General features: G+C 35.2%; 1 protein-coding gene across 1 annotated transcript in view; it reads left to right on the top strand.

The window, feature by feature from the left end:
- The first annotated feature begins 1 nt into the window (after position 1).
- Positions 2 to 26,688, top strand: part of LOC148285812 (uncharacterized) — an 82,682-nt gene continuing 55,995 nt past the window's right edge. Inside the window, exons 1-4 of the mRNA XM_088242891.1 lie at positions 2 to 626; positions 15,810 to 16,895; positions 22,286 to 22,394; positions 24,768 to 24,902. Coding sequence (XP_088099017.1) covers positions 15,929 to 16,895; positions 22,286 to 22,394; positions 24,768 to 24,902 — 1,211 coding nt within the window. The 5' untranslated portion in view covers positions 2 to 626; positions 15,810 to 15,928. The remainder of the gene's footprint in view (positions 627 to 15,809; positions 16,896 to 22,285; positions 22,395 to 24,767; positions 24,903 to 26,688) is intronic.

Raw genomic sequence — 26,688 nt, 5'->3', positions numbered from 1 at the left:
TTGGTAAAAGTGATAACAAGTCTCATGAAAGTGTAGAATCGCAAAAGAATATAGTTAAACGTGACGAAGAAGATGTTAAATTCAGTGTCGATAAAACAGAAGAAACACACGAAGAAGCACAAAAGATCAACAATAATAAAGCCTATTCAAACGATAACGCCATCGACGTTTCTATCAAAAACGCAGAATCTAATATACAACTTCATGAAAATGTTATCGATCGATCCAGTGAAGCCAAAAATGCAGATGTTGGTTTTGAAATAATTGCCAAAGACTTGAATGATCATGTCGATGGAGTAATAGTTAATGGAAAAGAAACTATCATTGATTTAATTTATCGTTTACATCATCCACAAAACGACGAATCCAAATCAGATGTTGCGGAAGTACTGGAAGTTGAAACCAGTGAAGAAAACGGTGATGTCCACGACGAAATCGATTCATCTAAAGAATTGCCCGTTTTGAAGACGCAGAAGCGGAATGTGTTTTCAAAGATGAAGACCCTGTAAAAGTTGAAGATAATGAAGACGAACAAGAAAATGGATCGTTTGACGCGGTTATCCCGACAACTGTCCATAATTTTGGGCAGGAATCTGAAGACGAGGAACCTTCGCCAGCAGTCTGTGGTAGATATGAATTTTTAGTACAATAATTTACTTCTTTTATGGTTTGGTTAAAAATTGCAACAACGAATACGTATTCGAAAGTTGTTTGAGCACGTCCATGTTTTAATATTAAGGGTCCGAAAATATTCTAACGTATTGCGTCTTAAAATGTGCCAGCTGCACCATTAAAATGTAAGTTCGATAATTGGGTTGTTTTATCTTACTTTTATTATGCCAATTATTTTGTCCATTTTCACGATAACCCAATTTTTTTTTGCCTTTATTTCAATAAAATCAACTTGTTATGATAAAACTGGCTTATACTCAGTTTGTATTTACACCTTAGCGAGAACTGGCTTTCTTTTTTTGTCTCCCTCTTGGTGTAAATCGAATGACCCGTTTCTTACAGCGGGCCGTCCCGCGAGGCTGACATCCAGCTGTCATATTTTCGGCAGCCTTCCTTATAATCTCATGCTGCTAGGGTTTTTAGTCTTAGCAATTTTCTCAAGTCTCGTATATTCCATGCGGTCCACGCGATCCTTCCCGAAGCGCCTTCTGCTTCTTCCCCACCTTACTTCATCACCAGACAAACAGACCTCATTGTCTCTTTTCTGATCCAATCTCTAAGAACTCTGCCTGCGATGGAGCGTAGGGTTCGCATTACGACACTCTGAGAAGACCTTTTGTCTTGTTGGTATCGGCTCTCACTTCCATCCCACATGTCATGATGCGTGTCTTATGTATCGTGACATTACTTTCGGTCAGCATGAGTTACTTTTAGGCTTTCTAATATCCTAAATACTACATTTTTTACTAAGTATCTAATTTATTTTTATATGCGTAATATAAGGTCACCATCGGATTGCATAAAATGAAAAGCAGTCCTAACAAAATGATTAATATATTCAGTCACATTATTCGCGATAAAAATCAAAAGCATTTACTATATATTCCTGTCCGTATAAATCCAACGAATAATCTAAATATTAACAAAGATACAGGATGTATCATTAGTAATTATTTTTTTTCCTATTTGGCTGTCTTTTTCGATCTGATTTTCATATATATATTGTTACTTTTTTCTTCAAAGTCTTAATTAATATACTTACATTAAATGATACCGGTTTTGTTTCTATTACAATCTACATTTATATATTGAGTTAATCTTAAAACTGTAACCTACCAAAAACGAGACCAGCTCTTGTGCTTGGATAGTGGCTCTCACTGTTAAAGTTTTTTAGTCATTTGAAGTTATACAATTTCAAATAAATAAAAATGGTTTTACAAATGTTATTTGATGTTACAAATATACTCATATATACATAACCACACACATACCCTCCCTACCCTCAAACATGTACACACATAAACACATACATACATACATACATACATAGGAGGGCGGATTGAAAATGAAGCTACCTAAGTAGGAAAAAAACTTTTTTTTTCAAAAACCATTTATTTCTCAACATTGTCTCCTTTTACTTCGACACACTTAGTAAGACGATATTATAACTTTTTTATACCATCTGAATAATACGATTTCGGGAACCTCTCAAAATACGCGTTAATTTCTGTAATCACTTCTTCGTTTGAGCTGAATCTTTTTCCTGCGAGTCATTTTTTCAAGTTTGGAAACAGGACAAAGTTACTAGGAGCTAAATCTGGACTGTAAAATTGATGATCAACCAATTCGAAGTGTATTCCACGTAATTTTAGCATCGTATCTAATGCTCTGTGAACCGGTGCGTCGTCTAGAAGAAAGGGCACTTTTTCTTATTTAAATGTAGTCGTTTTTCCTTGATTGCATCATTTAATTGATCCAATAATGCACGATGATACTTTCCTGTGATTGTGGATCCTTTTTCAAGTTAATCGATGAGCAATATTCCGAGTGCATCCCAAAATACAGTGGCCATAACCTTGCAAGCCGATTACACTGCCTTTGCCTTCTTCGGAGCACTTCCACCAGCTTCCACCCATTGTTTCGATTGATTTTTGGTTTCAGGTGTATAGTGGTGCGCCCACGTTTCATCAGCAGTTATTAATCGACGCCAAAAATCAACAGGATTACGCTTTATCATGTCCAAACACTGGTGTGAAGTGGTCTCTCGAACTCGTTTTTGTTCGACACTGAGTAAACGCGGCACCCATCTTGCCGATAGCTTTTTCATATGCAAATGTTCATGCAAAATGTTGAACACACGTTCATATAAGATGTTTACCATTTCAATAATCTCACGCAACTTCACTCGGCGATCATTCATAACTATATCGAGGATTTTCTTGATATTTTCTTCAGTAACCACCTCTTTTAGCCTTCCTGTTGATGAACAATATTTTGAGTTTGTCCAAATTTTTGTAGACAAGGACTGGATTCAACTCCCTGGGGAGCTGTTTATATTAACCTATTACAACAGATATGAAGAACATTTAAGAGAAGGTAATATAGAAGTCCAGGCATCTACAGGGCTTATGACCTGTCAATGGCTGGTTTAAGTGGCCACTTTACACACTGTGTAACATTCACCATTCTGCCTATATTTGAACATCTGTATTCCTTCAATTCTTTCATCTGTTGATGTTTGTGAAGTTAATAAGCTGAAACCTTTATTTATGCGGGTGAGATTCATCTAATTGAATTATTTCACCTACATACTAGGCAACGCCTGAAAATATTATTTTTTCAATTTCTATACTTCTTCATGGACCAGGTAATTTATCAACAATATTTTGATTCAAAATGTTACGGCTTCTGACTGAATTTTCTTGAATTCTGAGATATTTTGTAGTAGAGAAATATCACGCACTACGAAAACCGCTAAAACTATACGAAATGGATTTATAATAATTAATATTAATAATATTAAATCGGGTTGTGGTCCCGTGGCTAGTGTCTCGGACTCACAGACCAAAGGTCCGTGGTTCGAATCCCACTCTACCCCAACTTGATTCCATTTTCTAATAGTGAGTTATTTACAACTCGTTGAAAATGGCCCTCAAAATTAAATATTTGGGTTAATCATAAGAACGCAAATATTTCTTTTTTATTAAAAAAAATTAAATAAATATAGATGTTCAAATACGGGCAGAATGATGAATATTACACAGTGTGTAAAGTGGCCACTTAAACCAGCCATTGACAGGTCATAAGCCCTGTAGATATGCCTGGACTTCCATATTACCTTCTCTTAAATGTTCTTCATCTCTGTTGTTCCTGTTGATGGTATTGTTGCAGTACTTGTTCTTACTGCACATACACACATGGGTATTGAAAGGGTTCTCTCGTTACCAGAACGAAGAGATAGCCCACGCTGTAATAGAGGTTGGAAGAGCTCTCTCAGATATACTGGCGAAGTGAGATTATTTAAAATATTGTGAAGAAGTGATAAAATGTGAATGTTTCTTCTATGCCTGATACTAGGCCAGTGTAGTTGCGTGCGGTATTCGGTTATGTGATCGAATTTGCGAAGGTTAAAGATATAACGTATACAAACATTCACTATCTCTGTGTGCAGGCGAATGAAGAACACAGTAGGGAAATATCACGTACTACGAATACCGATAAAAATATATGAAATGGATTTCGAATAATTAATTGTATGTTCAAAATCATTATGTGTATTTTGGAGAAATGTTTTTTTTTTTTTTTTTAATATGTCACTAAAAAACGCGACATGTTTAGCCTCGATAGTTGTGTCGTCAAGAATCGTGACTATGTTCTAAACAAATTTGAATGGTCGGGAACAAATAAACATGAATCGTGACGTATTAGGGGCGTGGCCAATTGAATGACAGATTTTGCGGGAATTCTTAATTACAAATTTAAAAATGTTTTTTATGCTACTAATAAATAAGTAACAAAAAAATATTTTTTTTACTGGACTAAGACCTTTATTACTTTAAAAGTGTAAAACAAAGTGATATTTCTTTATTATAAAAAATATTCTGTTGATTTTTTTCTATTTTAAAATATATTTTAGTTTTTGAAAATGTATTTATTTGCAAAATCCCCTTTATAGTCTCTGATCCAATCACGTCGTGACGTCAAACGCCATCTGATAGTACTTCAAAGTAAATTATATCTCTGATAATGAACCGCTTATATCAATATGAAGTAAATAAATTCGTACGTTTGACATTATGGTGTTTCAAAAGAAATAAAGATTTTTTTGAGAATGGGGTATTGATGTCTGGGCATTTACATTCCTTATCGTCTGTCCATAATCCTTTTCTATTGATTATACGTATTTATTTAACAAAAATGATCAAGATATATATCATATCGGGTTGTGGTACCATGGCTAGTGTCTTGGACTCACGGCTCAAAGGTCCGTGGTTCGAATCCCACTCTACCCCGACTTGATTCCCATTTTCTAATAGTGAGTTATTTACAACTTGTTAAAAATGGCCCTCAAAATTCAATATTTGGGTAAATTCTAAGAACGCAACTATCTCTTTTTTTAAAAATACGCTTCGATTGATGTACCAATGCAGTACCCTATGTACCATAAGGTGCCGAAAGGAAATGATAATGATGACGATTTTTAGGTACGCGTTGTGAGAACCAGTTTCACATGTGTATCTGTACGCTAGAAGTAAACTACGGTAACTCCAAATATGATGGAATTAAGTTTAGTATAAGATAACATACAGTTCTAAGAAAAGTATGATGGAAAACTGTAAATAATTTATTTTGCAGAAAAAAAATATGGTACTAATTGTAAATATCTACTTACTTATTTGCTACGAAAAATCCTAAAATAGAGTTTTTTATTTCCTGAAATAAATTACCTGACTGTTAGTTTATCAAAAATCTGAACTAGATTTGTGTGACAATTAAAACCTTTTGTTGATATACAGCCACCATTTTAACAACACTGTTCTGAGTATGTCCAAATGTTTGCAGACTGGCTGGAGGAGGGGGAGTTATTTAGATCTTAAATTCGACATACTCAAAACATTGTTGAATTAACTAACTGGTTAAAGAAGTATAAAAATTGGGAAATTGTTTTCAGGCGTTGCCCAGTAGGTGAATTGGTTCAGCCGGATAAATCTCACCCGCGTAGTAAAGGTTTCCGCTCTTTTACCTCACTAAAGTCAACAGATGGAAGACTTGAGGAAATGTAGATTTTGAGTAAAGTGGCCACTAAAACCAGCCAATGATAGGCGGCCATAAGCCCTGTAAATAAATGCCTGGACTTCCATATTCCCTTCTTGAAAATGTTTTCCCTCTATGTTGCAACAGAGTTAGATCTGAATTACTCCCTTGGGAGGAAATCCAGCCAGTCCACCGACATTTGGGCATACTCAAAACATTGTTGGATGTTTTTGGAATGCTATTTCGTCCAATTTTCCCCGAAACGGATCTGAAATAGTTTCTTTGATCGGTTTATCGAAAGTCAAACAATTTATCAGCTGAAAGACGAACGAACAATATATTCTGTTTGCTCACAGTTCGTGGGTGTTTCGCTCTGGGAAGGTAGGAAGACTTTACTGAAATCGCTTGGCCACGTTGCCAGCGTTTCTTCAAAATTCTTCGCAATTTGTTATGATAATATCGATACCGTTTTCAAGACGTGGAAATCCAAAAAAAAGGGTCATATTCCGGTTATTTTCAATTAACTCTTCAAAGACTGTGCTACAAAACCCCTTTTGCAAACTGTGCTGTAATGTCATTTTACATTGAGACATTAACTCTTAAAATAAACAAACAAACCATCACGCCGTTTCCCCGCAAGGGTAGGCAGAGAGGATAGAACGCCACAACACTCTATCTTTGCATACAGATCTCGCTTCCTCTACATTCTTCCTCTACATCTTCTCATGCACGCGCGCCGATTATTCCGACTTTTGACATGTCCATCTTTAAGTATTTGTTGGATATGGTCATGCCATGTCTTTCTCGGTCTTCCATCGAAATTCGCATTGTAAATATTCTCAGCCGTTCTTTCGCTGTCCATTCGTTCTGCATGTCCAAACCAGCGCGGAGCTCCTTTCTTGATTTTGTCGATAATGCTTGTCTCAGCCTTACATAATGTACGGATCTCAACATTTGTGCATCTGTCGTACATAGTTTTACCACACATTCGCCTGAGAGATCGCATTTCGACAGCATTCAGCCTACTTTCATCCCTGCTTTTCCAAGTCCATACTTCGCTCCCATACATCAGGAACGGGACCAGGACTCCACTGTGAACTGCCAATTTTGCCAGAAATGCACATAGAAAGGAGCAAAAATAAAGATGAATTAAGAAGAGAAAGAAAAATTAAAATTAAATAAAAAAAAATTAAAAAATCATTACATATTAGTCGAAAATATATGAGGATACATAATAATACATACATTGCAGTGGAGAACAAGAGTACATTTTTGCGTATAAGTTTTATTAACTCTTAAAAGACTGTGGTAAATAATTCCTTTGCGCGCGGTGATGTAACATCGTGTTACCACTAGAAAAGACGGAATATTCTAAAGTTCAGACATTTGAAAAAAATGGAAAACATGGAGACTACTGTTTAATAACTCCTTTTCCATAATTAATGGGAATAAACATATAATTTAATCCTGTTATAGCAAAATAAATTGAAAATCACAAATACGTCGCTCATGTTACGCGCGTGCGTCCCCCATCATTGTCATTAACCGACTGAAGACTAAATCTGTTTTAGATGACACCTACCGCAGAACAGCGTCTCAGTCGTTATAGTTATGACTTCTATCTTTGTGCTCTGTCTTGTATAAGGTATCTGTATATGTGTTGCTGAATTAGCGGACATTCATGCTTCGCGTAGCAAGGTTAAATATTTTTTGTATTTACATATAGCATAGTGATACAAATTTTACTTTCCAAATCGGGTGTGAAAACGTCCATTTGAAGATTACAAAAAATACGAATTCATCATTTAAAAAGATAAGAGAGATATATCAAATCTTGTGTCCTATGTCGACTAGTGTGACATCACAGCCACACAAGAGTTAAAATAATCTTAAAATTAGAAGAAGAATTTATATATCCTATGTTTTTTTTTTCTCATGTACTCGTATTTAAAATTATATAAACTCTTATAAATAAACAACTACAACAGTGTAAGTCACTCTCCAAGCACAAGAGTTAGTCTTTTTTTCTGGAGAGTTACAGTGATAACCTTTACTAGATGTGTAAAGTAGATATGTATAGAATTTTAAAAAACATGTACCTTTTTTGAAATTTATTGATAAAAAAAATAAAATAATAATTTTTAAAAAAAACATAGGCAGTATGTCAAGTCAAAATGACCATAGTATCATAATTCAGAAATCATAATTGACAAAAATCACACTCACGAAGAATGGTACACTAAAAATAAAACTAATATATATACAATACTTAAACTCAGAATAGCATTATACTCGTATCTACACCTAATGTGCTAACTCAAAAAATATAATTTTGTTAATTAAGATTGAAATAATTTTATTTAATTAACTTTCATGACCCGTCTTTGTCGTATTGTTAACTCAAGACAAGATCTGGACTTTTTTGGTTTAAGTTTACAACGATTTAAACGAGCAATAAATAAATAGTCCAGATCTTGTCTCGATGTCCCTCATGTTTGTCAATGCTTCTTTCTTTTTTTAAAAATGTTTTAAACTATTCTTTTATTGTAATATTTAAACCTTATAAATTGTATACATGGACAATGTCCGTTTATAAATAAATAAATATCATTTTGAATCCTCTATCCTTACCCCTGTTTTGTATAAATACACTGAACTCCTTAATAAAGATACCAGTCTCGAAGATGTCGCGAAAGCGATGAAACCGGTCACTGGATATTCCAAATTCGTGAATTAAATTAACAGTCGTCTTTTATTTCTATAATAAATTACAATGAACTTTCACTTACAAACTTAAACGAATTTTCACTTACAAACTTAAACGAATTTTCACTTACAAACTTAAACGAATTTTCACTTACAAACTTAAACGAATTTTCACTTACAAACTTAAACGTTTTAAATGACGGAGCATAAGACCTGTAAATGGCCCACTTCTAAGATGGTTTTCATCTCTGTTTCAATATGTTAATTTTCATTTTTATAAATACATTTTATGAAGTCAATGTTTAGTAAACATGACGCTAATCGGAGAACTGAAAATGTACTAGACGTGTTTTTTCTTCGCTGAAAATAAATTTTCCCGAAAGCCATAATCTATAGCCGACTTTGCGCCATTGAATGGTCTTTTGATTCGAAGAAAATACCTGAATTAGCTACCAGAACTTCATTCACGGTACGCCAGAAATAACTTGTAATCAAATTTAAAGTAATTCAACAATGTTTGAGTATGTCCGAATGCTTGCAGACCGGCTGGATTTTCTCCCTAGGGAGTTGTTCATATTTAAATTCATTTCAACAGAGGGGGAAAACATTTTTGAGAAGGGAACATGGAAGTCTAGGCATTTACAGGGCTATAGGGACATACTCAAACATTGTTGAATCACTACCTGGTAAAAGAAGAAGTATAAAAATTGGAAAATTGTTTTCAGGCGTTGCCTAGTAGGTGATTTGGTTCAGCCGGATGAATCTCGCCCACGTGATAAAGGTTTCAGCTCTTTTACTTCACAAAAGTCAACAGATGGAAGAGTTGAGGAAATTTGAAGGTTAAAACATGGGCAGAATGGTGAATGTTACACAGTGCGTAAAGTGGCCACTTAAACCAGCCAATGACAGGTCATAAGCCCTGTAAATGCCTAGACTTCCATATTCCCTTCTCAAAAATGTTTTCCTCTCTGTTGAAATGAATTTAAAATTTAAAGTAGGTAGCAGCAGCGCACTTTGATACTAGGAACCCCTTTTCCGGGTTCGTTTCCGCGCTGAGACTGCATCAAACATATATATATAAAATAAATATTTGCGTTCTTGTGATTTTACTCAAATATTTTATTTTGAGGGCCATTTTCAACGAGTTGTAAATAACTAGATAAAAAAATTATAACTTATTTTAGCGCCATTTTTGTAACAAAATACCTCAAGGGCGCTTTACATAGTGATTCTATTAAATTTGTAATTCAATTAAAATAATTTATTTTGTTGTCACATGCTACGGATTTATTCAAATGATTTAGAGAACAAGTGGGTTTTAAGTTTTTTCCGAAACATCACTTCACTTTCACAGCCTCGCACCTCTGCTGGGAGAGCATTCCATGCCATAGGGCCTGCGACCGCAAATGCGCGTTCACTAAATTTAGTGCGCTGTTTGCGTAGAGGTATAATAACTTTTCTCATTCGCCCATACCAATATTGAATCAACTGCCCCACAACTGTATAGCTTATGTTAGGTATTTGTTATTTTCATTGTGTGTTTTGTAATATAAATAATATAGATGTACATAAATACCTTGTTTTTAAAACTGTCTGAATATTTGTTAATTCTTTTCGTTTTTTTAAAGTTAGTCCTCTTTGTTTATTCTCAAATGTAGTTTTCAAAAAGTATATTGTATAGTGTCCTCGCTACGGGAAACCCCAGTGAGGTCTCATTATTTTTATTATTATTTATAGTTTGTAAGCAAAAAATATGAATAAATAAATAAATAAATGTCAATAATTTAATTAGCAATGTGGCGACATTATCGAGTCCTTTTTTTTTAGTCAAAAACTTTGTTCCAACAACGGAAAAAATTCTAATGTACGAAGCCTATGTAAAAACTAAAATACCTATGCAATTACTATGGGAACAGGAAATCAAAATGACATAAACAGACTACAAAGACAGCAAAATAAAATATTAAAGTTAGTATATGACCTTCCCTATCCAACAGCAACTAAAGAACTTTTTAAACAAACTAAGCAATTAAAGATCGTGACCCAACAAGTATCGGCACAGCAGCTGACGGTGCCACGACAGAAGAATTACTATGGAGATAGAACAATGGGGAGTGTAGTACCAAAACTGTTTATTGTAATACCGTTTGAAAATCGTTCGGAAAAAAACCCAAATTCATAAAAAATAATAGTCAAAAACTTATTAAAAACAGCAAGTGAAATTTAAGTGTGCTCATAAATATATTATGTTCTGCATTTATAATTAAACTATGTACTTACCTTTTATAAATTAAACAAAATAAATATGTAACCCGCAGACAAGCTTCGACTTGCGGGAACAAAAATACAATTATGTATGTTACTTATTTGTTTTCTTTTTAATGTAACTGAACTCTTTAAACCTTCTAGTTTGTTTTCTAGGGATTCTTCCCTCAAATTTATTCATAAATTAGCCACTTATGTAATTGTAGACGAAGAACTAAAACTTTAAAAAAATTGTAGTAAACATGGACACAATACGAGAATATCAGAAAAAATATCACATACAACCTTCTAAAAGAACAGTCGGGACTAATAAACCATGGACTGAAATTATACAATAAATTTCCAGACAAAACTAAGCAACAGACTCGGACAACCTTTACAAAATAAATTTTACAGTAAATAAATCACTGAAATTACTTGGTTTTATTAACAGAATATCCTCTGATTTTACTAATGTCCGTACAATCAAAACTCTTTATTGCTTAACTGTTCGCCCTTTTCTAGAATATGCCTCCGTAGTCTGGTCTCCATTCTATGTCAATCGCATAAATCACATTGAATCAGTCCAACATCGCTTGCTTCGAAAAATAGCGTGGATGCTCGGACTAGAGAGAGATAACTATTCTTATGCTGAAATAGAGTCAATGTTAAATATTTCTAGTCCACAAAAACGTAGAACTTATATTGACTCCATATATATGTTCGGCATACTAAATGGTATAATCGATGTTCCATCATTACTGGGACAAGTAAAATTCAATATTCCGACTCGTAGATTGAGAAACAATGAAGTACTGTTCATCGATCAGCATAGAACAAACTATGGCCTAAATTCTCCAATGACCCGCCTTTGTCGTATTGTTAACTCAAGAAAAGATCTGGACTTTTTTGGTTGAAGTTTACAAGGATTTAAACGAACACTAAACAAATAGTCCAGATCTTGTCTCGATGTTCTTCATGTTTGTCAATGCTTCTTTTCTTTTTTTTTAATGTTTTAAACTATTCTTTTATTGTAATATTTAAACCTTATAAATAGTATACATGGACAATGTCCGTTAATAAATATATAAAAGATATAAAAAATATTATCACGAACAGTATAATGTGAATTTCAAATGGAAAAATATTTTGTTAAATGTATGTAACCCGTAGGGGTTTATCGATGAAATTAAATCAAAATTCGTACCGAATACAGTAGGTACCTACGTGACCCAATAAGGCGTGCTAGTTAAATGTTTTATTCGTTTGTTCATTCCATTTTCTGTTGATGTAACACATTAAATTGTAATCCGTTTGTGTTTATCTGTGTTTACTCCGGGCTTCCTCCGCCCGCGATATCGCCTGTCACCCAATCACCGCCCTTCCCGCCGCGACCGCAGAGCGCGACTCACCGCCCGGGCGCGCTACGCGGAATCTGACCATATTTCCAGCAGCGCGGTTTCTTCGAAACCACCCAGGGAGTTGGGCGATCAAAATCACCAGCGAACAGACTCAGTACACCTTCGCTTCTAAAGACGAACAAACGTCGTTAATTTTTCTCCAGCCCCGCTGGAATCGTCTTAAAACGCGAGCCCGATCAAAAGACCCGACGATTCTTTTTGAAAATCGTGAAAAGTATGGACAATGATATAAATTGCTTGTCGTAACCTACGCGTTTTAATTGCGTTGCAGTGATTTGAGTTTCTTCTCGAAATATACCAAAAATGTCTTAAATCGTATGATTTTTTTAGTTTTTCCATCGGTTCGTCAAATTCTAATCTAAATCAATTAAATATATATATATCGTTTGTTGTGATTCAGTGTTATAGTGTTTTTCTTATAAAGTGAATATCTCCCTCATATATCACCTGGGCCCCGATTACAATGGGAAGTTAACAGAGTTATCGTCGACTGTCTTTAAAGAAAAATCAATGTTTGTGTACGTAAATTAATATTATTGCATGAACATTAGTATCTTCGTCGGTAACCTATAATTGAACATGTTTAGAAGAAAAATGTGTATGCATATTCTGTTTTTCATGCAGAAAACTTAATTTTACTTTGTAGATTGAATTGAAGATAAATGTTAACTTCCCATTCTAATCGGCGCCCTGGGCTTCAATTATGAACGCTATTTTCATCTGTTTATATCGAGACGGTATACTTAACTTCTGTTCTATCTATATCTACCTCGGTATGTTCTACCTACTTGTCATCTCGACATTATATGATCGAAACAAACCAATGAATGACCACAACAATTTAGTCCTCGTTCCTTACGTCATCAACATTTAAAATATCTCTCATTTATATTTTAAATAGGCTTCTGTGATAAGCAGTGCTCACTTTAAAGCAATTATAAACTCCAATGAGTCCCAATTCAAGCAAAAAATGTTCGCTTGAACATGGTTTTTATATAACTTTTGACAATTACCAAGACGTTATGCTTAATAATCGTCTGTCTTTATCTACCGAGTGATTACTATGCCGGCTCCTTTAACGTCTCGACACGTAAACTCCGGAAGATAGTAAAACAGACGGAATAAATATAACAACTAATATTTTTTATAGTGGCAACTTTCTTACGCCTAGATACTCTTATCCGTTAATAGTGCAGAATATAGCGACATTATTTTATGCATCTAGCCACTCGTTTCCAAAACTGACAGTTATGTTAGAATTTAATTCGACATCAAAATTTATTTATTTGTCTCATATTTTTGTGAATGTGATAAAAAATTGCCAACCCAAAAACTATTAAAATTTTTATTAAATCGTAATTAAATAAAAAAAATCTCGGTGGAACTAAATTTTCATCACCTTAAATGCGTAGATAAACGTATCGATGGGTTTTAGACCCGTCGATACTAACCGATGTACTTACATCAAAACTTGACGGTGGGGGGATCGGTAACGTATCTTAGTAATCGGTCGGGAGAATTTTATCTTCAACTATGACGTCATACTGAAGCTTTGTCACTTTAGTACATAGATATGTGTACCGTGACGTACGCTTCCCCTTATTTCATATCTATGTACCTACCCAAAACTTGAAGGTGGGGGGTCGATAGTGTATCTTCGTAATCGCTAGAGAGAATTTATCTACAACTATACCATCAAGGTGAAGGTATGACGTCTTTATCTTCCCATCATAATCGAGTCCCTGAGTCGCAATTGTGAATGCTATCTTCATCGATACATATCGAGACGATATAAACTATCATCGATATTATGTGTGAGAGTGTGTATTTTTGTATGAAAATTCAATATATCTTCGTCGGTAGCCGGTAATTGAACATGTTTTTAAAAAATCACTTATTTTATACAGAAAACTAAATTTTACATTGTAGATAAAATTGAAGCGTAATTTGATAAAATAAAATATAAAATAAACAAAAGTTAAATTTGCAATAAAGTATAACGTATTTGGATTTTGTATAATATTTTGAAGTGCTTTTAACTTTCTGAAACCGCTTGTCCTATGCATAGTACAATAATAATTATATAAAATAATCGTAATATATACAATGTGATTAATATAAAATAATAAAACAAAAGTATACACGGTTGAATGGCGGACTTATTGCCGCCAGCAATTCCTTATAGGCAGACCAAAAATCAAAAAATTTACCGACCCTTAATTAACATTTTCTTGTGTCCGCTTACTAGTTACATTTTTAAAACAGTTTTTTTTAAAAGCAATATTTGCGTTCTTATGAGTTACCCGAATATTTTAATTGAGGGGGGCATTTTCAACGAGTTGTAAATAACTCGCTATTAGAAAATGGGAAAATTGTGGCAGAGCGGGGTGCGAACCTTGGACCTCTGATCCGTGAGTCCGCGACACTAGCCACGGGACCGCAACCCGGTTCAACCCGGCTGTTAATGCTCAAGTTTCCATTCACCCGTTTTTTCTGTTTATGATCAATAATTCTATGAACGTATTCCAAATATTTTATCGCAACATATTAAAAAATACTTTTATCAATTTCCGTCTCCATTTATCTTTACTAAACATTAGAAAATACTGTGTGTGTTTTCGCTCTATTGTCACAGCGTGTTTTTTGTCATTTCGTTTCACTCAGTGCGTTTCCCTTGCACATCTGATGTATTTTTATACCGTCCCACGCCCATATGTGAGATCTTCCAAACGCCAACTTTTGCTAAATATTGTAAACAGATATTTTTTCTTTGCGAGCCGAACACCGTTCATTGTTTTTGCACAATCGTACATTTATCGATCTTCGCATATTTTTACCGCTCCACCTGTTTCATAATGTATTACGATATTATACTTTTTATCTTTAAAAACAGCTGTTTTGCCACGTATTTATACGTAATATTATTGCTCTTATCTTTGCGTGGAAAATTGTAGAGAGCAGTATCATTGCTTATTCAGGGCGAGGTTTATAACCGGTACTTCGTTATTGAAAAAGCGTAATTATGTTAAGTCGTTTTATGTAGTTAGTTATTGCGAGCAAAATCGGTCATTCCACAGCGTTCCTTATGCCCGATTTCTGCTGTTAATTCCGCGTACAGCTGAACTTCTCAAACTAAATTATTCATTCCCGTCGAGGCTCAGTTACGCAATCCAAGAAACACGTCGTTTTTCTTGTTTTCAGTCATTCCTCGTTGACTAATGTCGTTCGCATTATCTCGTGGAATACGTTTTAACACCAGTTGCTGGGATCTCACCCGCTGTCTCGTCTGTCGAGATACGACTACTATCGAAATAAATCCCCCTGTTCCCAGTTGAAAGATCTTTCGGTTCCTCGACCTTGATACATGGTGCATTTGGCCGCGCGCCAGACGTCACTCTGAAATTCAGGAGCCAATATACCGTAGATATATGTATCATAACTTTATGGCAGTCATTTCGTTAAACTGGCCCGCTTTATTTTATAAACTCCGCATTTATCGGTAGCTATATCTTTACATCAAGGCGATCTGTGGGTTTAATGGCGATCGTGAATTCACGACACTACGCGAACCAATAAAATTCCCGACTAAAAGTAATGGATTTCGAGTAATCTCATCCACGCGAATATGCTCAAACAATCGTGCAAATAAAAAAACCAAACCATAAATCGAAGTAAACTTTGTTGTATCGAAATGTTTCAATTCCTTCACCGTCCCGATCATTTGTTTACTAGATACAATTCAAGCACCGGATAAAACAGAAGCCGCCGTACCGGACGTTATAGTTCAGCCGGAAGCGGGTGATACAGACACGGAACGCCACGATGACTTCGACCAGAACAATTCTCAATCCATGGCCATTGTTCTGACTGATTCAGAATGCGCGCCGGAGAAGAAGAAACCGAAAACCAAGCATAGGAAAACTATGTCCATGTCCAGTACCATAGAACTAGTCAAGTGCTTGGGAGACGAGTGGATAGAAGCGGCCAAAAGAGAGATCGAAGAACATTCCAGAAAAAAGGAGCATTCGAAGAAAAAGGATAAAGACCACCACGAATCGGAGAAACAAAAAAATAATGATATGGTGGCACTCATTCTTTACGATGCCTCTGTCGGCGAAACAGACGACTTTGAGGTTTTAGATGAAACTGAATTCAATTCTAAGAAGCACCCGAAGAAAAAAGACAGCAAAGAAAATAAAGAAGGTAGAGAAGGTAAGGATGCCAACAAGCATCGCAAAATCAGCGCCGTGAGCATGATGAATGCTCAGAAAAACACAGTCAAGAAAATCGCCAAAGCCTCTTCTGTAACAGCATTCAACTTCATCAGAAACAAAAAGAAACCTCTAGCCGTAATCGGCGGACAAGTCGTCAACAGTTCGATAGACCACACGATTTTATCCACAGAGATTCTCCTCGAACACGAACGGCGACACACCAACATGGTGCAAGACCCCAAGGCCCACAATTTCGGAACAGTTGAAAAGGACTCGCAGGACGAATCAAAATCCGCTTCCTGCGATGATGATGAAGAAGAAATATACTACGACGCAAAATCTGATCCAGTTGACGATGCGCTCCCGAAAATTGATGATCAGAGTACGGGATTGAGAGGGCTGCGCGAGAGGCGCACCATCGGCGGATCCCTGAAGAGAACCGGCGGCGGAAGGAGGCGGGCTAAGAAAAGAAGCGCCGCCGATGAGGAAGCCCCGCCTTTACCACCACGGGCTCCATTAACCAATTCTCACCCACCAGCTCTGGTTCGACAATCAACTCCCCACCAGAAACATTCGCATTGGTTGTTCGGCAGTTCGTTCAAAGGTAAATATTTTCGACCTGGGTTATGATTATTAATAAATGTTACCCTTTTTAAAGAAGGTATCAGCATTAAATCGACGAAAACACTTCAATGTTCCCTAATACCTCAAAACCTCTTGCACTCTAATTAGCTTACCTGTCGATGTCTGCTAACGTCCTTCAACATCTACAATTATTTTTTCAATTTTTTTTTTACGTATTCCGAAAATGAAAACACGTGATCATCTTAAAATTTCTTATTCCAAAACAAACAAAAAATATTTGTTATCATAAAATTTTTAGAGTTCCAATAAAACACGCATGTCCGGATACGTAATTTATTTTAATAAGCAATATTTTGATTTTGTCCAAATTTTTGTAGACAAGGACTGGATTCAACTCCCTGGGGAGCTGTTTATATTAACATATTACAACAGATATAAAGAACATTTAAGAGAAGGTAATATAGAAGTCTAGGCATCTACAGGGCTTATGACCTGTCAATGGCTGGTTTAAGTGGCCACTTTACACACTGTGTAATATTCACCATTCTGCCCATATTTAAACATCTATATTCCTTCAATTCTTTCATCTGTTGATGTTTGTGTAGTTAAAGAGCTGAAACCTTTATTTAATCGGGTGAGATTCATCTAATTGAATTATTTCACATACATACTAGGCAACGCCTGAAAATGTTATTTTTTCAATTTCTATACTTCTTCATGGACCAGGTAATTTATCAACAATATTTTGAGTTTGTCCAAATTTTTATTTCAATAAGAGTTAACAATGAATATGAAACAATAAAAAATAAAGCAAAGACGATGCATTCAGAACACATAATACGGTAACTTGGGACAAACGAAATTGACTTTTTTCTGGCCGCCATCCAGGGCTTGATTTAAATTTCCAAGACGAACATCCTGAGTATGGGTTTTGGAAACAATCCGTTCTTTAACGACTGAGGAACGGTGATTTATTTTTCTAAACCCACTAGAGTTCGATTGTAAATAAACCGAAAAGTGATAGTGAACTGTGTTATTTATTTGTATCATAAATATTACTCGTTTATCTGGCTTATTTCTCTTACTGTTATTACTCCCGATTGCTGATACAAGTGTAGTCTATTGAACTGCGCATTTTGTTTTAGCAAATATTTTGTTTTCTCGCTTTAAAAACACAGAATTCCCCCCGTTAATTTTACAGTCTACTTTCAAACAGCTTCCAGTCGTCTCGATACTTCGTCGTTTTGTCATGTCGTCATCCTCAACTGCATATTTAATGGTTTTCCGACTGCTCATCGCTGTTGCAGTTTACAGCTCATTATGAGTTGGTCATTAGTCATTTTTAAAGGCAAACGATAAAACACGCGAGAGCTGTGAACTTTTTTTTCTATTTTATGATCTGTCGAATCGTCTTTTATTGTTGTTACAATCCAAAATATATAACAGTCATCCAACGTACTCTCATTTCTAAAGCCCGCGATTGACATCTCCCCCAGCTCCAACTCGGATAGGCGAATGGCTGCAGTTATTTCATATGCTCGAATAGCTGTTGCTGTATAGTGGTTAGTTTCTAATTGCTTGTTCTATCGCGGTGGATTCGGTTCATCTTGGAACACCGAAAGAGTTGATTGTTGCTTAGTTTCTGACTCGTACGAATATATCCATGTTTTGTCACCTGTAACAATGCTGCATATGAATTTTGCAGTTTCTCGGCCAAATTTTTTGACCGTTTACACCAGCCTTTTTATGAATTTCGGTCAAGTTATGCTTAATCCATCGGAGCTGATCTTTTTAACAGCTAAATTTTAATGCGAAATCGAATGTATTGCAGTCATAGATATGCTTAAGGATGCTTCTTTACCATGATAAGTCACATGCCTATCCTTTTCAAGCATGCACAGGATCGATGTTTTTTGGAACAACAACCGATTTTTGGCAGCATACACGAAATTCGTCACTGACTGAAGCACGTCCACGACAAATTTCTACAAACCAGGGCTGGTATTCCAAACGCTCTCGCGGCCATATTATCTCGCGTAATAACATAAAAAATACACGAGAAAAACTGTCTTCTCGTGCCGCGAGAGTGGTTCAGAATAGCACCCCATTTGTAAACAGCCTTTTCTGATGATGCTTCATTACCAAAAGTTGATCGAAGCTATTCGAGGCATTGTTGTTGAGTTTCGGAGCTTTTACAATCGTAAGAAATCATCAAACCTTTTCATGTAATGAATTAAAAGCTCTTTTTCTTGGAAAATTGTTTTTTCTCAAAGTTTTTAACATACATACAGCAATTAATTCAAATAAACCCTTTTTTCGGAAAAAAACCAATAATCCAAATTTTTCGCTATCCGAATGGGGTCCGGTCCCAATTGGAGCTTTTACAATCGTAAGAAATCATCAAACCTTTTCATGTAATGAATTAAAAGATCTGATTCTTGAAAAATTGTTTTTTCTCAAAGTTTTAACATACACACAGTAATTAATTTAAATAAACCCTTTTTTCGGAAAAAAATTAAATTACACAAATTTTTCGCTATCCGAATGAGGTTTGATTCCGATAATTAGTGTTCTACTAGAATTTGTTTAAAGTGAGCGTATAAAAAATGCAAGTCTGAAAAAAAAAAAATCATGCGATAGTCATCGCAGTTTATTATTAAATTACAGTAGAACTCCAATAATCGGAATCAATTGGGACCGGACCCCATGTACTCGTATGTTAAAAATTAGAGATAAAACTATGTTTAAAGAAAAAGAGCTTTTAATCAATTACACGAAAAGGCAACACTTGTACATATTAAGCGTAGTTACAAGTGCGCGTCCGCTTAACAGTGAGAAGTTGCCTGTGGTCACTTTCGGGAATTTGATTCGGATAATTAAAGCTTTACTGTACTCGGTCAAATTATGAACTGTAACTGATTTAACAATTACAAATGTAAAATTTTACAAAAATTCTAATTTTCGTCCTCTATTACGAGGTAATTATGACTACATTTCTGACTATCGTAGGCAACTGAAATGGCTCAAAATTAGACAGCGGAGAGACTATCACTGCCTCTCACTTCTGTTCAATGTACTTCATAGTCCTAACGCTCCTATATACCTGCGTGAAAAATTTCATTGCTTATCAGTTCATGGTTTACCTCTTCGTTCTAATTCTCAGGGCACTCTCTTAATACCCATCTACAATTCCTCTTTCTTCTCTTACTCATATAGTGTCCATGCGGCTCGACTGTGGAATCATCTCCCACCCACCATCAAAGATGTTACTACATTATCTCTGTTTAAATCACTTCCGAAGAAACATCTCCTTTGTCTTCCTTAATCTCTCCTCCATTCCTTTTTCCTCTTTTTTTCCTTTTTCCCATTGAGTAATAGTTTTGATTTAAGGTAATTTATAAACAAATACGTTTAATTACAATATTAAAATACTTTATAGTTTTATTTCACTTTTATTTATACTTTTTTATAATTTTTTTACCAGTCACCGGGTTTCGTCGTGAACGACATCGTCAGACATGTTGGTCACGATGAAACCCGGTCACTGGTAAAAAAAAAAAAAAAATCTAAATAAATGTGGAATAAAACTATAAAGTATTTTTTTTATTTATTTATTTATTTAACTTTTTGTACATAATGTTATTTGTACATTGGCGGGCTTATTGCCAAATGGCAATTTCTTCCAACCAACCAATAAAATAAAAGTTTTATTTTTATTATTCAAGTTACAGAACATATTCAATAGAAAAAAAAGATTAAAAATTTAAAGATATATAAAAATAGAAATAAACGTGTTTGTTTATAAATTACCTTAAATCGAAACTATTACTCAATGGGAAAAAGGAAAAAAAAAATTTACTATTATAATTAAAATGCAGTTCCACCAAGAAATGTCAGTAGAAAAACTCAATATATCAAATACGTTTATTTCTATTTTTATATATATTTAGCTTTAATTGTTTTTTTTCTATTGAAAATGTTCTGTAACTTGAATTATAAAAATAAAACTTTTATTTCATTGGTTGGTTGGAAGAAATTTCCATTTGGCAATAAGCCCGCCAATGTACAAATAACATCATGTACAAAAAGTTAAATAAAATAAATAGTAATAACTACCAATTTCTTCCTCCTTTGAAAAAATCCTTTAGATTTAGGGTTGTTGTATTTTTATTTTTTTATTGCGTTTTTTTTTGGTTTACCCAAATATTTTATTTTTGACGGCTATTTTCAACGAGTTTTAAATAACTCACTATTAGAAAATGGGAATAAAGTTGGGGTAGAGTGGGATTCGAACCACGGGCCTTTGAGCCGTGAGTCCGATACACTAGCCACGGGACCACAACCCGATTCGAATATTTATTTCCCGATTTTCCCATACTAAATTGATGTACCACAATGGTATTTCGAACTAAAAAAATGTATCTCCATTTTGAGCATTAAAAAATCTAGAAATTAAGAAGAATATAATATAGCATTTAGAACACATAAAAATCATAATAATAACAATACAAAAAACGTAATTAATCCAATTAACCTAATTATCATTAACATAATAAACGATAAAAAATTAAAATATTCATAAAAAACATAACTAATTTATACAGACCAATAGAACAAATTTCATACACAGTACATACATTCTACCTATTTGGCTTGATCCACTCATCGATCCGTGCGCAACCCACCTCCACTATCCATTTCTTAATAGCAATTTTATATTGTGAGAACTTACTAATTGTCCTTATGGATAATGGAAGTAGATTGTACACTTTAACCGAGTAGTAGGCCAATCCTCTTTGACCGAAGGTTGTATTTATTATTTTATTTTTTTGCAATGGGTGGAGTATCTAGTAACTCTTGTATTTGTAACAGAAGGTAGAAAATAGTGTTAACGTGCGTATAGTAACAAATTTTTTACATAAAGTTGTTTTATAGATTTTACATTAAGATTTTTAAATATTGGGACTCTTAAAAGATAATTTCTTTTTAAATCTTTTTGTACAATTATTATTTGCTTGATCAGTGTGTCATTTGCACATCCCCATCCAATTATCCCATATTCTGAAACTGATTGACTTATTGCGTAATATATTTTTACAAGTTCTTTCAGGCTAATTATATTTCATATAGTTTTAAAAAAGTGAATTTGCTTTTTCAATTTATGTTTAATATGATCAATTTGATTAGTCCATCTTAAATTCCTAAATATTTAATTGAATCTACTCTGTCCAACGATTTACAAATACATTCAATATTCGGACTTTAAAGCAAAAAAACACTAATTTGTCTCTCCTGAAAAGTTGGATTTTCGACATACTGTTCTTTACCTCTCCCGATATATCTTTAGGGAATCCTTCATTTGATCTGGATGAACTATTGCTTATTCGTTTTTTTTTCTATTTTTCACAGGAGAGAGCAAGCGAGATGAAGATGCGGGCGCAGACACAGTCTCGCAGATGACTGATTCATCACACCTCAGCTCTGAACATTCCGCGGATCGAACGGATAATATTGCACAGTAAGTAATAAAAAATGGCTAATATAAATACGCTGATGATGCCGTCCTTCTTGCTAGCAACGAAGAGACCCCGTAATTCTTGGCAACATAGTCTTCTCTTTATGCAAGAGGAGCGATTTTTTATCTATTATATATACGGCCTAAGCCGATTACAACAGTTACATGAAGAAACATAAATGCAAGAAACTAAACAAAAAGAACATAAAACTATTTAGAGACAAGCAAGGGCAAAACAATTATTGTACACAATATATTCAAAAAAACGAAACACCTAAAACTTTGAGCTAAACCATGCCAATCCAACTTCATCCCACACTGTTTAGTCGCGAAGAGATCTACGAAAAGCCGGAAGATCTATCCCAAAAAATTCCAAGTCGTGTGATGAATTGACTAATCTACACATTCTGGACATCGGGGCATAAAAACCAAAGTCGCTCTTTGAAGATTTTATAAATAGCAGATTTTGACTTCTGGTGACGCGGTTGGGAACATGGAAAGAAATTGATTGCAACAGAGATGGGACCTCACTTAAAGCATTAAGTATATTTTTATTTATATCACTACAGAGATGGGTAGAATTTTTGTTTCAAGATTATGGATATTCGAGCGTTTACAGGGCTTATGACCTGTCATAGGTTGGGTTCAAGTGGCCACTTTTATGTAGATACTACAACATTCCCCATTCCGCTTATTAGCGAATATCCATATCGGTGACATTTTTGGGACAGGTCATAAGCCCTGTAAACGCTCGAATATCCATAATCTTGAAACAAAAATTCTACCCATCTCTGTAGTGATATAAATAAAAATATACCTACTCCCCCTTGGGATAAAACCCAGAATTGTGTGTGTATAAATATGTAAATATATATACACATACCAAAAATAATATTGTGTTAAGCTAGGGTTTCCTAGGACAGCGGTGCCCGTATTTTAACGGCCGTAGTGAACGGTGATGCGGTGGACAGCCGTCGTAACAATGACTAGAGTGTGGTTTCCTAGGAAAACGGTGTTATCAACACCATTTAACACCGTTTCCCTAAGAAACCACTCTCTAGATGACGTTACGACGGCTTCCCACCGCATCACCGTTCACTACGGCCGTTAAGATACGGGCACCGCTGTCCTAGGAAACCCTAGCTTAAGCATTAAGTATTTTGAAAATGCATGTAAGGTCCATCTCAGTTCTACGTCTCTCCAATGAAGACAGATTAAGAGATTCTCTCTATTTCAAAATAGGAATAATTACCCCTTTGTAATCCGAGCAACCATGCCGCTTTTCTTAGAAAACGGTTTGCTGATGAATGTTGATAAATCGAATGTGATGGTGTTCGAAAGAAATGAAAGATGACCGCTTTACATTCGCGGAGACTGGACCGCTGCGCACGTGCAAGCCACGAACCCACTGCGTGATATCGCATGATTGACTCATTTCACACCGAGGCAAAAATCTACACGGTATGATAAAATACAAATCGGTTGATCGTCCCGTCAGTTCAGATCCCAACTAAAATCTCCCTTCTTTAGTTTATCATACCCTCAATTTTAAATCAGAAAATATAATATGTTACTTTAGCTTAGTTGGAATGTTAGTTAAAATATACAATTGTAAAGCGCCCTTGAGGTGATTTTTTCACAAAAATGGCGCTATGTAAATCAGCAAAATATTATTATTATTATTATTGTATTCTATGTAGACTTTTAGAATTCTATGTAGAGAGGCTAAACTAGCTGTTCACAATGGAGTTCTAGTGCCAACCTTCATGTATAGGAGCGAAGTATGGGTTTGGAAAAATGATGATGAAAGTAGGTTAAATGCTGTCGAAATGTGATCCCTCAGTCGAATGTGTGGTAAAACGATGTACGATAGGTGCACAAATGTCGAGATCCTTGAACTGTGTACGGCTGCGACATTCATTATCGACAGAATCAAGAAAGATGGACAGCAAAAGAACGGCTAATGCGAATGTTGATAGATGCAGAAATCGAGGAAGACCGAGAAAGACATGGCACGATCAAGTCCATCAAATACTTGAAGATGGACATGTCAAGCGTGGGAATAATCGGCGTGCGTGCATGATAAGATGTATGAATGTAGAGGAAGCGAGGTCTGTATGCAAAGATATAGTGATATATGAGTGGTGTTCTATCCTCTCTGCCTACCCCTACGGGTAAACGGGGTGATTGTGTGTTTGTTTGTATGTTGACTTATGTGTCATCATAGCCATGAGAGTTAAATGTGCACTTTTTAATATTATTTTGTTTAACTTAAATTTCAATTCATTTTAATTATCAAGCATTCACCCCTTAAAATAAATAAACGATGTTTTAAATGAACGGTTATCTCCAAGGTACTTTGTTTTCTTTCGTCAGGTCACGCGGAGGGTCCGCGATCGCTGCCCGCCCCGTCACAAGGGCCGAGAGCTACCGGGACAGAGCTGATAGGGTCAAGAGGACGAAAAGGAAGACGAGCGATCCGAACCAGCTCACCTCTTCCAAAGACTACCAGTAAGTTCTCTCTATGATTATTGATTCTGCTCTACAATATTTCCAGTACCTGCATAATATGTCTAGATTTTTTTATTCGGAAATTTAATCAGGTGAAAATTTGGCAAAATTCACGTAGTTCTTTAACCTTCCGGAAAATGGTCCTTGGGGGTGTAGTGAAACTGGTTTCGCGTAAAGAATAATTATATGGAATTTCGAGTTTATTATTAATTTAATTGGCAACATCGACAACATATAACAAAGGAAAAATACAATAAAATGAATGCCGACGATACTGGCTGACCCTAACCGGGATATATTAATGTAATTTACGTTAATGTTGAAATTCGTTAACCATGATGAGTTGGGACAACCGAAACCAGCGCTGAACGAAGAGTCTGAATTTAGTTTTGTAGCTGCTAGTGGCGTCTTACGTTGCTGCGTTGGCAGGCCTGGCACACGGTGCTGCAAGTGCACAGAAGTCTAAGGGCTTATGACATGTCATTGAATGTTGTAAGTGGCCATTTTACAGATTTTGTAACATTCATAACTTAGACTACACCATCCATATTCCTTTAATTCTTCCATCTCTTGATTTTATGGAGATCAAAGCGCTAAAACGTTTATGGTTCTGAAGTGATTCATCTGCTTAAATTATTTCACATAGTAGGCAACGCTTGAAAACTAATAGTGTAATCAAACCAATTGGTCCAAGAAGAAGTATAAAAATTGAATAACAATTGTTTTCAGGCGTTGCATTACATGTGAAATAATTTGCCAGGTGTATCTTACCCACATCAATAAAGGTGTCAGGTCTTGTACTTCACATAAATCAACAGATGGCAGGGTTGAGGAAATGTGGATGTTTAAACAAAGGCGGAGTTGTAAATGTTATACAGTGCGTAAAAAAGTCTTACACCAGCCAATGACAGGTCTTAAGTCGTGTACATCCTTAGGCTTCCATATTCCCTTCTCAAAAATTTTTTCAACAAATTTAATTTTAAATATTAAATTTCAAATAAGTTTATCAAAAACATTTTGAGTTTGTCCACATTTTTGTAGACAAGGACTGAATTCAACTCCCTGGGGAGCTGTTTATATTAACATATTACAACACAGATGAAGAAGGAGGTAATATAGAAGTCTAGGCATCTACAGGGCTTATAACCTGTCATTGGCTGGTTTCAGTTGCCACTTTACACACTGTGTAACACTCACCATTCTGCCTATATTTAAACATCTATATTTCTTCAATTCTTTCATCTGTTGATGTTTGTGAAGTTTAAGAGCTAAAACCTTTATTTATGCGGGTGAGATTCATCTAATTGAATTATTTTACCTGACGCAACGCCTGAAAATCTTATTTTTTCAATTTCTGTACTTCTTCATAGACCAGGTGAATTTATCAACAATATTTTGAGTTTGTCTGAATTTTTGTAGACAAGGACTGGATTCAACTCCCTGGGGAACTGTTTATCTATATTATGTCACAACAATGTGTTTCTAGACACGTCTCCTTTGGAGGCCTCCGTGGTGAAGTGGCCAAGACGCTCGACCCACGGATGGTTCTGGGTTCAATTCCCCTTGAGAACTCAAAAATTGAATGTGATTTTTCTTAAGCCCGGGTGTTTTGTGCTGCGATTCACCCCAGTTATTAATTGGGCCTGTTGGGTGAAAATAAAATGATGATAAATAAAAATAATAATTATCGATTGAGTCACTGTTCATTCTGTAGTCTGGTAAAACGCACGCAAAATGAGGAAATCATTCTATTTTGCCATTTGAAAACGAATGTTTTTTTTTTCAA

This window comes from Micrasema longulum, unplaced genomic scaffold, assembly GCF_059751315.1.
Source record: "Micrasema longulum isolate JH-2025_06_02 unplaced genomic scaffold, ASM5975131v1 h1tg000003l, whole genome shotgun sequence".
NCBI lineage: Eukaryota > Metazoa > Arthropoda > Insecta > Trichoptera > Brachycentridae > Micrasema > Micrasema longulum.
Note: the sequence above shows the minus strand (reverse complement) of the source record. Positions and strands in the feature narration are given on the sequence as shown.